The 12,889-nt window shown below is 48.1% G+C and overlaps 2 protein-coding genes across 2 annotated transcripts; both read left to right on the top strand.

Annotated features, from left to right (window-relative positions):
* The first annotated feature begins 482 nt into the window (after nucleotides 1-482).
* SLAMF1 (signaling lymphocytic activation molecule family member 1) lies at nucleotides 483-7,696 on the top strand. Its single transcript, XM_066340118.1, has 7 exons — nucleotides 483-648; nucleotides 2,565-2,885; nucleotides 3,594-3,890; nucleotides 5,574-5,675; nucleotides 6,040-6,104; nucleotides 7,208-7,354; nucleotides 7,462-7,696. Exons 1-7 carry the CDS (start codon nucleotides 597-599, stop codon nucleotides 7,504-7,506), a joined length of 1,029 nt encoding a protein of 342 aa, XP_066196215.1. The 5' UTR covers nucleotides 483-596; the 3' UTR covers nucleotides 7,507-7,696.
* A 1,374-nt stretch (nucleotides 7,697-9,070) lies between these two features.
* LOC136374728 (SLAM family member 5-like) lies at nucleotides 9,071-12,481 on the top strand (the record flags this gene model as incomplete). Its single annotated transcript, XM_066340119.1, has 3 exons — nucleotides 9,071-9,148; nucleotides 11,840-12,130; nucleotides 12,209-12,481. Coding segments are annotated over exons 1-3 (619 nt in total), but the record flags the coding sequence as incomplete, so codon positions are not given.
* Nucleotides 12,482-12,889: the final 408 nt, after the last annotated feature.

Genomic DNA, 12,889 nt, shown 5'->3' with positions numbered 1-12,889 from the left:
GCAGCTTTTGGGGAGAATAAAGCAAAATTTGGGGAGAAAAAGCAGATTTTTGGGGGAATGAAGCAGATTTTGGGAGGATGAAGCAGATTTTGGGGAAGATGGAGGAGATTTTGGGAGGATGAAGTGGATTTTAGGAGGATGAAGTGGATTTTGGGGAGGATGAAGCAGATTTTGGGGCTCTGAAGAACCACCCACATCCTTTACCAAAATCCTTTTGACACTCCCACCTCTCCAAAGCTACAAAACTCCAAAAAAACTCCTTTAAACCCCAAATTATTCCTTTATTATTATTATTATTATTACTATTTTCCCCACAGCATTTTTAGAGTTTTCTGATGGGGAAAAAAACCCAAATAAATTATTAAATTTAATTTTCTTTTTCTCCTCAGCGTCTCAAAAAAAAAAAACCCAACCCCACGCTTTGAATAATTTCCGACGGAAAGAAAGAAAAAAAGGCCAAAAAAAATTTTGTTTTTTTCTTTTAACCTGGTTTCAGCTTCAAAAAAAAAACCCCAAAAAACAGGAAATGAGAGGCCTGGGGGTGAAAATCTTCCTGTCTGCACCTGGGCCCAAACCTGGAGCGCCGTCACCTTGAAATGGGATTTGGATTTTGGCTCCGGTTCCTCCTCACCCTGGCGGCTTTTTGGGGTACGTGGCTTTATTTCCAATTTTTGGGTTGTTTTTGGGTTTTTTGGCGTTTTGGGGGGTTTTTTAGGAGGCTTTCACCTGGATTTTTTAGGGTTTTTTGAGTGGCTTTTTCTCCCAAATTTTTTTGGGTTTTGGGGTGTTTTATCCTAGATTTTGGGGGGTTTTTGGTGGTTTTTTCCCGGGATTTTGGGGGTATTTTGGGGGTGGGTTTTTTCATAGATTTTGGTGAGGGTTTTTGGATTTTGGGGTTTTTTTTGAGTGTTTCTCCCCAGATTTTAGAGGGGTTTCAGGGAGTTTTTTTCCTGGATTTGGGTTTTTTGGGGGGATGTTTTTTCCTGAATTTTGGGGTTTTTTTGACGGCTTTTCCTCTCAAATTTTTGGGGTTTTTGGGGGCTTTTTTTCATCGATTTTGGGTTTTTTTGGATAGGTTTTTTTGCAGATTTGGGGATATTTTTTCGGGAGTGGATCTGAAGGGGTTTAAGAGTTTTGGGGTGCAGGTACAGAGACAAAATTTCCTCCAGGCTCCACCAGCGGGAGATAATTTCCTTTTTTCCGCCATTTTCCCCCACTTTTCTCTGCTTTTTTTCCCCTTTTTTCCCTTTTTTTTTTCCCTCTTTTCCTTCCTATTCCCCAGTTTTCCCTTTTCTTTTCCTTTTTCCTTTTTTTATTTTGTTTCCAACGGGAAAAAAAAAGATTTTTGGGGGAAGTGGGCGGGCCCTTTCTCTGCTTTGGGGCGGTCCAGATTCGGCTCCTCCTCTTCCTCCTCCCACGATTTCCTACAAAAAGAAAAAAAAAATTTTTGCCCAGAACCGAGGGAAAATCTGAATTGAGGGAAAATCTGAATCGAGGAAAACCCGAATCGAGAAAAAAAAAGAAAAATCCGACTCGTTGGCAGAAAAAAAAAAATAAAATCTGAATTAAAAGTTATAATTGGAATTTTAAAAAATTGGCTGCGATTCCCAGAATTCCAGGAGTGGTGGAGTTGGGAAAGAGAGTCCTTTGAGTTTTGGGGTCTCCTCTTTGGGTTTGGGGTCTCCCCTTTGGGTTTAGGGTCTCCCCTTTGGATCTAGAAGTTTCTCCTTTGGATTTGGGACCCTGTGGGTCACCAGGCCGGATCCGAGTCTCCCCTTTGGATTTGGGGTCTCTTCTTTGAATTTGGAGTCTCCCTTTTGGGTTTGAGGTCGCCCTTTTGGGTTTAGGGACTCTCCCTGGGATCTGGGACCCTGTTGATCACCAGCCCGGATCCCTTTCCGCCTTTCCCCAGGCTCTGGCTCCAAGGAGATGGTTTTTGCGATCCTGGATTTATTTGGGGTCTCACCTTCAGATTTGGGGTCTCCCCTTTGGGTTTGGGGTCTCCCCTTTGGGTTTAGGGTCTCTCCCTGAGATCTGGGATTCCGTGGATCACCAGCCTGGATCCCTTTACCCAGGAACTGGATCCAAGGAGACCGTTTTTGGGATCCTGGATTTATTTGGGGTCTCACCTTCAGATTTGGGGTCTTACCTTTGGTTTAGGGACTCTCCCTGGGATCTGGGACCCTGTGGATCACCAGCCCGGATCCCTTTCCCCTTTCCCCAGGCTCTGGCTCCAAGGAGATGGTTTTTGCGATCCTGGATTTATTTGGGGTCTCACCTTCAGATTTGGGGTCTCTCCTTTGGGTTTGGGGTCTCCCCTTTGGTTTTAGGGTCTCCCCTTTGGGTTTAGGGTCTCTCCCTGGGATCTGGGATCCCATGGATCACCCGCCCGGATCCCTTTCCCCTTTCCCCAGGCTCTGGCTCCAAGGAGACGGTTTTTGGGATCCTGGATTTATTTGGGGTCTCACCTTCAGATTTGGGGTCTCCCCTTTGGGTTTAGGGTCTCTCCCTGGGATCTGGGACCCTGTGGATCACCAGCCCAGATCCCTTTCCCCTTTCCCCAGGCTCTGGCTCCAAGGAGACGGTTTTTGGGATCCTGGGCGAGCCGACGGTGCTGCGGCTGCCCCGTGCCCTGGGCCAGCGCGGCCGGGCCTTCGCGGAGGCGGCGTGGAAGGAATCCCTGGAGGGGCAGCAGAAGAAAAGGTTCCTGCTGAGGTTCTCCCGGGAGAACCTGACGGAATTCCAGCCGGGCCGGCTGCGCTTCCACCGCGACGATTTCTCCTTGGAAATCCTCAACACCAGCCGGGAGGACGGGCGGATCTACGAGTTCAGCCTCAGCCGGGGCCAGGAGGAGGAGGTCTGGCAGCTCCAGCTGCGGGTTTTGGGTAAAAAAAAAAAAAATAACAAAATAAAATTCCCTCTGGGAATGGTGGAGGTGGAGGATTTCGTCCTGGGGTTTTGCTTGGGATTTTGTGGAGTTTTTTTTCCTGAGATTTTGTGGTTTTTTCCTGGGATATCCTGAGGGGCTTTTTGGATTTTGTGGTTTTTTTCTTGGATTTTGTGGGGTTTTATCCTGGGATACTGTGGCTTTTTCCTGGGATTTTGTGGCTTTTTCCTGGGATTATGTGTTTTTTTCTTGGGATTTTGTGGGTTTTTTCTTGGGATTTTGTGGGGTTTTCTTGGGATTTTTTGGGCTTTTTTTCCTGGGATTTCCTGCTTTTTTTCCTGGGATTTCCCGGATTTATCCTGGATGTTCCTGGTATTTTTTTTCCTCCTGGGATTTCCTGGCTTTTTCCTGTGATTTCCTGGATTTTTTTTCCCTGGCTTTTTCCTGGATTTTCCTGGCTTTTTCTTGGATGTCCGTGGTGGGTTGGTGTTTTTTTTTTTTGTTGTTGTTGTTGTTTGGGTTTTTTTTTTTTTTTTTTTTTTTTTTTCCTGGAATTTCCAGGTATTTTCCCGGACCTTCTTATTTGGATTTTTCTCTTTTTTTTTCCCACCCCGGACATTCTCAACCTTTCAGGACGCCAAAACCCGGGAATAAACCTCCCCACCCGTGACAAAAATCCCAATTTTTCTTTTTTTCCTCCCCCCAGAGCGCGTTTCCCACCCCGACATCCGCATCCTCCACCGGGAATTCTCCAACGGCAGCTGCTCCCTGGCGCTGCTCTGCTCCTCGGAACGAGGGGACGAGGTTTCCTACAGCTGGGACAGCCCGAACGGCACCGCCGGGGTTTGCTTCGGCCTCGGGCCGCTGCTGAACGTGTCGCTGTCCCCCGCGATGGTGACGGGGACATCCCCGGGCTGCGTCTGCACCGCCCGCAACGCCGTCAGCAGCCGCCGGAGGGCGCTCCAGGCCGGGCCCGAGCTCTGCCGGGGCGGCCCCGACACCGGTGGGTACCAAAATCCCAGAATCCCCGAATCCTGGAACTCCAGAGTCCTAAAATTCTGGAATTCCAGAACCCCAGAGTCCCAAAATTCCAGAATCCCAGAATCCTGGAACTCCAGAGTCCTGGAATTCCCAAATCCCAGAATCCCCGAATCCTGGAACTCCAGAGTCCCCAAGTTCCATAATCCCTGAATCCTGGAACTCCGGAGTCCAAAAATTCTGGAATTCCAGAACTCCAGAGTCCCAAAATCCCAGAATCCCGGAATCCTGCAACTCCAGAGTCCCCAAATTCCATAATCCCCAAATCCTGGAACTCCAGAGTCATAAAATTCTGGAATTCAGATCCCCAGAGTCCCAAAATCCCAGAATCCCAGAATCCTGGAACTCCAGAGTCCTGGAATTCCCAAATCCCAGAATCCTGGAACTCCAGAGCCCCCAAATCCCAAAATCACAGAATCTGAGAATCCCAAAATCCCAGAATCCCGGAATCACAGAACCCCAGAATCTGAGAATATCAGAATCCCAAAATCCCTGAATCCTGCAATCCCAAAATCCCAGATCCTCAAAACCCCGGAATTTTGAAATCCCAAAATCCCAGATCCTCAAAACCCCGGAATTTTGGAATCCCGGAATCTGAGAACCTCAGAATCATGGAACCCCAAAATCCCAGGATTCTGGAACTCTGGAATCCCAGAACCCCAAAATCCCGGGATTGTGGTTTGAAAAGGGATCTCTGGAGATGTCCCAGAGTTGTCGGGACAGAGGGAATTTGGGTGGGAATTTGAGAGATTTATGTAGAAATTTGATGAATTTGGGTGGAAATTTGATGAATTTGTGGAGAAATTGGAGAGATTTATGTAGAAATTTGATGGATTTGGGTGGAAATTGGAGAGATTTATGTAGAAATTTGAGATATTTCCGTGATTAATGAATTCCCCTTTTAGACGAGATTTTTTTTTTTTTTTAATGGATATCTGAGATATTTCTATGGATATTCGAGATATTTCCATCCCTCAAACCCCTTTAAAGCTACCAGGGAGATTTTTAGGGTTTATTTTTTATTTTCTTCTGACCCCAAATTCAGGCCCCCGGTGGGTTTTTATGAGAAAAATACTCATAAAACATAAAAAACTCAAATGAGTCGAATCAAGGGAGTTCAGAGGCGTTTTCCTCTGCCCTTTGGTTTCTGCTGTGCAGCAAAAAACCACAAGACCCGGTAAAAATCGTGTCTGTGGTGACAAAGTCACAAAGTTTCTATCTAAAATTAGTGTACAGACTAAAACTCAGCCCCAGACAAAAACCAGAAGAGAAAACTGGCGGAAATCAGCCCCCAAAACCTGGTGACAAAGTGAAAAAAAAAACAAAAAAAAAACACCAAAAAATTGGAGAACAAAATTACAAAAATCAACTCAAAATCAGGGGGCAGGTAACAAAAATTAACCCAAAATCAGGTGATGAGGTGACAAAAATCAGCCCCAAAATCAGGTGACAGGTGACAAAAATCAGCCCCAAAATCAAGGGACAAAGTGACAAAAATCAGCCCCAAAATCAGAGGATAAAGCGACAAAAATCAGCCCCAAAATCATGGAACAAAGTGGCAAAAATTAACCCAAAATCAGGTGACAAAGGTGACAAAGTCTCCAGGTGACCCGGTGCCACCCCTCACATGTCCCCTCCCTGTCCCCAGGTGTCCCCAGGGTGAGGACAGAGCTCCTGGTGCTGCTGGTGGCCTTCGGCCTCATCATCGTCATCGTCATCATCGTCATTGTCACCTTCAGGGTCACCAAAGGTGAGTCAGGGCCACCAAAGGTGAGTCCCCAAATCCCAAAAACTCCCAATTTCTTGGGATTCCCAAAAATCCCAAACCTCTTGGGGGACAGAAATGCCAAAACCCCCAAAATTCTTGGGAGAGAAATCCCCAAAATGCCCAAATTCTTGGGGAAGAAACCCCAAAAAACCCAAATTTCCTGGGAAAGAATTCCCAAAATCCCCAATTTTTTGGAAAAGAAAATCCCCCCCCCCAAAAAAATTCCCGAAATTCTTGGGAGATTCCTGGATGAATTCCCAGAGATTCCTTGGGATGACCCGGACTCAGTGACCCGGGAATTCTTTCCCCACCTGGGTGACCTCACCTGGATTTTGGGACCCCACAGGTGACCCCGTGACCTCCCAGGACACCCCGGACACTGTCGGGGCCACCATCTACGCCCAGGTGCAGGTGAGGGGGGAAAATGGGGAAAAATGGGGGGAAATGGGAGAAAAATGGGGAAAAATGGGGAAAAATGGGGGAAAATGGGGAAAAATGGGAGAAAAATGGGAGAAAATGGGAGAAAAAATGGGGGAAAAATGGAGAAAAATGGGAGAAAAATGGGGAAAAATGGGGAAAAATGGGGAAAAAATGGGGAAAAATGGGAGAAAATGGGGAAAAAATGGGGAAAAATGGGGAAAAATGGGGAAAAATGGGGGAAAATGGGGAAAAAATGGGAGAAAATGGGGAAAAATGGGGGAAAATGGGGAAAAATGGGAGAAAAATGGGAGAAAATGGGGAAAAATGGGAGAAAAATGGGAGAAAATGGGAGAAAAATGGGGGAAAAAATGGGAGAAAAATGGGAGAAAATGGGGAAAAATGGGGAAAAATGGGGAAAAAATGGGGAAAAAATGGGGGAAAATGGGGAAAAATGGGAGAAAATGGGGAAAAATGGGGGAAAATGGGGAAAAAATGGGAGAAAAATGGGAGAAAATGGGGAAAAATGGGGGAAAAATGGGGGAAAATGGGAGAAAATGGGGAAAAATGGGAGAAAAATGGGGGGAAATGGGAGAAAAATGGGGAAAAATAGGGGGAAATGGGGAAAAATGGGGGAAAATGGGGAAAAAAATGGGAAAAATGGGGAAAAATTGGAGAAATGAGGGAAAATGAGGAAAAATGGGGAAAAAACTGGAGAAATGGGGAAAAATGGAGGAAAATAGGGGGGAAAGGGAGGAAATGGGGAAAATAGGGGGAAATGGGGCGGAGAAATGGGGGAAAAGGGGGAAGGTGACATTTTGGGGGTGCCACCTCTCCCGGCCACTGCTGGCCACCGAGAATCGCCGGGAACAAATCCAGGCGACACAACTTCCCCAACCCACCAAAGTTCCCCACGGTGACTTTGGGGGACAAACTCTGGGAATTTCCCCAAAAATTTCCCCAAAATTTTCCCAACCCTCCTCTGAGCCAAAACTCGGTGACGGGAATCGGGTGACCCCGTGGTGACCCCGTGGTGACCCCGTGGTGACCCCGAGGTGACCCCGAGGTGACTGCCCACCCTTTGTCCCCTCCCTCAGAAGCCCAAAGCGATTGTCCCCAAGGCCACCCCCGTGTCCTGCACCACCATCTACGCCGCGGCCACCGGGCCACCCCTGGCCCCTGAGGGACCCTCCGTGTCCCCAAGCGTGTCCCCAAAGCCTCGGGGACACTCCCCGCTGTCCCAGGTAAGAGGGGGAATGTCCCCAAACCCCTCCTGGTCCCTTGGGGACAATCCTCGCTCTCCCAGGTTTGGGATTGTCCCCAACACCCCCAATTTTTTGTCCCCTCCAAGGAGCCCACGACGGTTTACGCCAGCGTGACTCTGCCCGTGGCCTGAGGGGCTCTGGGATCCCAATTCCCGGCTGGAATCTGCTGCTAATTCCCAAAAAATCCTTTGGGAATCTCTGAGACAACCCAGAGGGACCGAGGGAAGAACTTTCTGGAACGGTTTGGGATGGTCAAGCAAGGGCTGGACGCAGACAAGGAACTGTGGAAGAGGAATTCCTGGAAAATTCCCAGTGGGATCCTGGAAATTCCAGTTGGATTCTGGGAAATTCCAATGGAATCCTGGAAAATTCCCACCCCCGTGACCCCAGGAATGGTCAAGCACCCAAATATTCCCAAATATTAGCAAATGTCAACAAAAAATTCACCAACATTAGCAGACAAAAAATAAATATTAAATACACAAATATTAAATATTAACGGTTTTATGCAAATATTAGCAATTATTCACAAAGACCAGCAGAGACGCAAATGTTAATAAATATTTGTCAAATATGCCAAGCGTTCGCAAATATTAGCAAATATCAAAATATTCCAAATATTCCCAACTCCTCTTCCTCTTCCTCTTCCTCTTCCTCTTCCTCTTCCTCTTCCTCTTCCTCTTCCTCTTCCTCTTCCTCTTCCTCTTCCTCTTCCTCCTGTCACCCCCCCAGGCCACTCCTATGGCCGAGGGGACAAGGACATGTCAAGTGTTAACAAATTTTTTTATTAATTAAAGATTGCTATTAATAATTATTTTTTTATATTTAATTGCCTCAGGAGGGTTTTTTGGGGTGTTTTGGTCTCCCTTTCTGAGGACAGTTGGGGACATCGTGGTGGCTCCGGTGGCCTCAGCCCGGACACGGCAGTGGCAGTACGGGGACATTTGGGGAGGAGGAACCGACCCCAAAATGCCCTTTCCAACCCCCATATCCTCCTCGTTCCAGCCCCAAAATTCTCCTCATTTCAGATACCAAAATTCTCCTTGTTCCAGACCCAAAATCTTCTTCATTTCAGCCCAAAATTTCTCCTCATTCCAGACACGAAATTTCTCCTCATTCCAGACACGAAATTCCTCCTCATTCCAACCCCCAAATCCTCCTCGTTCCAACCCTAAAATTCTTCTCATTCCAGACCCCAAAATCTCCATTCCAGCCTCCAAAATCCTCCTCATTCCAGCCCTAAAATCCCTGTTCCGGACCCAAATTTCTCCTCCCTCCAGCCCCAAAGTCCTTCTTGTTCCAGCCCCAGAATTCTCCTCCTTCCAGAGCCAAAATTCTCCTCAATCCAGACCCCAACATCTTCCTTGCACGGGCAGGCAGAACCCCCCTTTCCTCCTCAGCTAAGGTCACTTAATTAGCCTCCTAATCAGCCAATAACACCTAGTTTATAATGTAAGCAGAAGGAAGCGACGCAATTAACACAAAATATGTATACCAGTAATGCCGTTTGCCGCCCACCACACTGGTGTCTGTGAGCTGATGGCCCGAGCGGTCTGGGTTTGGCTGTGCTGTTCCTGAGCAAGGTCGCCACGCCTCCTCGGCAACAGATCACTCCCCAAAAGCTGATAGGCCGAGGCCGTTCTGCTTTTTGTTCTTTCTCGTTATGACAACCTCCTGAGTGCTCATTGTCCCAAATCATCTCTGTGCCCCGGACACCCATGGAGGGGTTTTGGATCCAGCTCCTCGCCATCCTCACGCTCCTCACCCAAACCTGTGAGTGCCCCGTGCTCCTGGTCCCTCGGGAACCAGATTTTGGGGTGGTTTTGGGGGTTTTAGGGTCAGGGGAGGGCGGGAGCAGCTCGGCGGGGTTGGGTTTGTGCCAGATGTTGGCATCTGGGGCTGCCGTGGGTCTCTGAGGTGTGGGTGGAGCCCGAGGTCCACCTCTGCTCCAGCTGTGTCCAGCTGCTGCCCGGGGAGCTCCTGGCAGAGGTCATCCCACGGGAAGTGACCGTGGCCAGGTCGGGGCAGGGGAAGGTTCCAGGAGGTGCAGTGGGAAAATTTAAAATCCCCTCCGTGAAAAAAAACCCTAGATTTTGACTTTCCTGGTCAACGTGAAGAAAAGAGGTTTTATAATAATGACAAAAACCAATGCAATTAGGGAAGAGAAAAAGCAAAAAGGAAGTGCAGCGTTCAGCTGAATCCACAACCTGTTATTTCAGAGTTATTTTCTCTAAACACCATTTCTACGGCTTCAGTCTTGTCGAATAGTCATATTTTTTCTCATAAACTGATCTCCATATTCTAGGAACTGTTTTGCATGGCCCCTCATAGGGTTTGATCTTTTTGGAGCACATTTGGTGTGGTTTTTTGCTTGTGCTTTCATTTTCAACTCCAGCTCAGGGTTTGGTCCATATTTTTTTCAGATGGGAGATGCTGATAATTGATTTATCGATAGCAGAGTTTTTATATATGTTTATTTGTCTTATTTTGGTCAAACAGACAATTTAATCATAATATATCAATAGCAGAGGTTTTTTTAAATGATTGTTTGGAGTTTTCCTGACCAAACAGTTCAAGGAGCTATTGCAACACTACTGCCACTCTGCCTCATTTTCTTTACTGACAGCAGAAATAAAAACTGATATCCTCACCAACAAGTCATTAAGTGTAAGAGCACACACCTTGAAAACAGCCAATTTTATAATATGCATTTATAATATACATTATAAGACACCTATCATAATGTAAATTATAATACACATATCATAATGTACATTATAACACACATATTATAAAGTACATTATAATACACATATCATAATGTCATTATGATGTTAATTAATCGACATACACCTCCCGACCCAAACCTCTCCAGCATTTCCTTCCAGCTGCAGGTGTGGGCCAGTGACGTTGTTTCACAGCACAACAACACAGACTTCGACTGTAGAAGGCTGAAAACGACTTTTTAAAAAAAATATATATTTATATATCTATTTATATATATATAAATAGATATTTTTATGTCTTATATATATATTTAAATATATGAATTTTTATATGCCTTATTTTACACAGGCCAATTTGATTGGCGAAACAAAGACAGACTTTTTAAATTACATCAGTTAAACCAGAGGGACATCGAGAAGAAATCCCTCTCAGGAAAAGGAATGAACACAAAAATCACAGTTTATAGAAACACGTCTTTCACTTCTAGAAAATTTTCTGCAAGATGAATTTCTATAAAACTAAAAGGTTTCAGGGACAAAACGAGGGTCACGGGCCGGGATTGGGGCAGCCCCCCTGAGACGGGGCAACCAAAGGGAACAATGGGGCAACCAAAGGGGGGAAACCTGCCCCAGCCCCTCCCCTGGCCACGGGAACCTTCTAAAAGCTGTGCCCAGGTCCACCTCTGGTGCAGCCTCTGGCCCAGGTGTTCTCCTGCTCCACCTGCAGCTCTTCTGCTCCTCGCGGGTTTTAGTGGTTTCATCAGGTGGTGGGTTTTGGCTGAAAATAGAGAAATTGTGCAAGGTTCAGCCCATCTCTGCAGCCCCCGAGTGGTTTTTCACATATGAACCAGCTCATGGGTTTTTTAACAGCGGATTTCCTGTGACTTTATCACCCCCGGCAGCTTTTTCCTTCCATGTTCTTGAAGAGATTCAGTTGTCCGTGTCCAAGAGGAGCCCGAGGCTGAGGGAGGCAAATATTCCAAACCAGGATCAGTTCCCCGTTAGAAAAATTGGGAAGAAAATCTCAATTCCCAGTCTAGACTGGGCAGCGTGGGTTTGGGTTTTCCTTTCGGAAATGGGAAGTGGAGAAAAATTGATGAAATCGGTTCCTTCCGCCTTGAATTGGTGACACGGTCATGACCAAGGTCGTGGGGTGTTCACGGGAGAGAAGGGATGGACCCAGAGGGCTCCTGGAGCTGGTCCTGGGGGTCAGCCAGAGGAGGGTGGGTTCTCATCGCTGGGATGGTGAGATCCCAACAGGAATCACGAGATTCCTTCTGGAATTGCTGAGATTCCACCTGGAATTGTGAGAGTCCAACTGGAATGGTGAGATCTCACCTGGAGGTCCGTGTCCTGCTGAGGTCACCCAGAGTGACCCTTCCCCTCCGGACCTTCCCATCTGTGGCTCCTGGTTCCCGTTTCCTTTTTGGTTCCTCTCCTGGGGGTGGCCTCGTGCTCTTCCTCCTCCCAGGGACCCTCTCGTGAGCCCCCTGAGCCTCCAGACAGCCCCGGGCCCGGTGGGCTTCGGGATCTGGGCTCAGAAACTCCATCCCACATTGAGTTCATCCTTGATCCCACCTTGATCCTGCCTTGCTCCCACCTTGATTCCACATTGATCCCAGTTTGATCCCACCTTGATTCCATCTTGATCTCATCTTTGTTCCACCCTGATCCCAGCTTTTCATCCCACCTCCATCCCACCCTCACCCCGTGTTCTGTCCCCATTTTCTGTCCCCAGGCAGCGCCAGCGACAACACGGAGATCAGGGCCGTGGGCGGGGCCGTCACCTTCCGCATTGACAACACAGAGGGAAATGGAGCACGGTGGAGTGTTGGGGATGATCCCATAGTGGCTGTGGAATCTGGGGATTCTCCTCGATTCAAATTTTCAAAAGAGGAATACAAAACCCGTTTCACTGTCTCTGAGGACGGCCGGACACTCAGCATCACCCAGCTGAGGATGGAGGACGCCGGGAACTACTCTGTGAACATAAACGGAAAAAAATCCACCTTCACCCTCCTCGTGTACAGTAGGTGCTTTTTGTGTCGTTTTGGGGGTTTTTAGACTGCAAAAAAAGAGAATTTTCTGACTCCCCCTGTGCCCCCAGGGGAGCTGCCAGAGCCCACCGTGACCTGTGCGGCCCAGGACTGCTTGGGCAGCACCTGCCTCTTCTCCCTGTGCTGCTCCGTGCCCGGAGATGGCTTTGGGGACATCTCCTACACCTGGACAGGGTGGGGTCTGCGGTGGGGAGAGAAGTCTGCTGTGCTGGCACTGGTGAATGAATCCTTTTGGGACAACCTGGAGCCACTGAGGTGCACGGCATGGAACGCCGTCAGCATCAGGAGTGTCACTGTCATCAATCCCGAGGAGCTGTGCCCAGGTGAGAGCCGGGGACAGGGACAGGGAAAGGTGGGGTGGGTGGGTTGAAGTTGAGATGGGCTGATCCTGATCCCCTGAAAGCCAGGAAAGATCGGGATTTGGGATGGGATGGGAATGTTGGGGTCGGGATGGGCTGATCCCACTCTCCAGATCTCGGGGTGCCCAGGGCAGCGCTGACCCCTGTCCCTGTTCTCTCCCCTCAGCAGGAAACTCCACACACCCTCCCACACCAGGTGAGCTGCCACCCCCTGTCCATGTCCAGCTGTATCCCCAAGTGTCCCCAAATGTCCTCGAGTGTCCCCAAATGTCCGGAGCAGCTTTTCCCTGTCTGGCCGGGGAGGGGCATTGGGGAGCCTGAGCCCAGCCCCCTCCAGCTCCTCCCAAAAACCCTTCCCAGGGAATGTTCCGG

The sequence above is a fragment of the Sylvia atricapilla genome, unplaced genomic scaffold (assembly GCF_009819655.1).
Source record: "Sylvia atricapilla isolate bSylAtr1 unplaced genomic scaffold, bSylAtr1.pri scaffold_112_arrow_ctg1, whole genome shotgun sequence".
Classification (NCBI taxonomy): Eukaryota; Metazoa; Chordata; class Aves; order Passeriformes; family Sylviidae; genus Sylvia; species Sylvia atricapilla.
The sequence above is the reverse complement of the archived record's forward strand: the minus strand, read 5'-3'. Positions and strand labels throughout refer to the sequence as shown.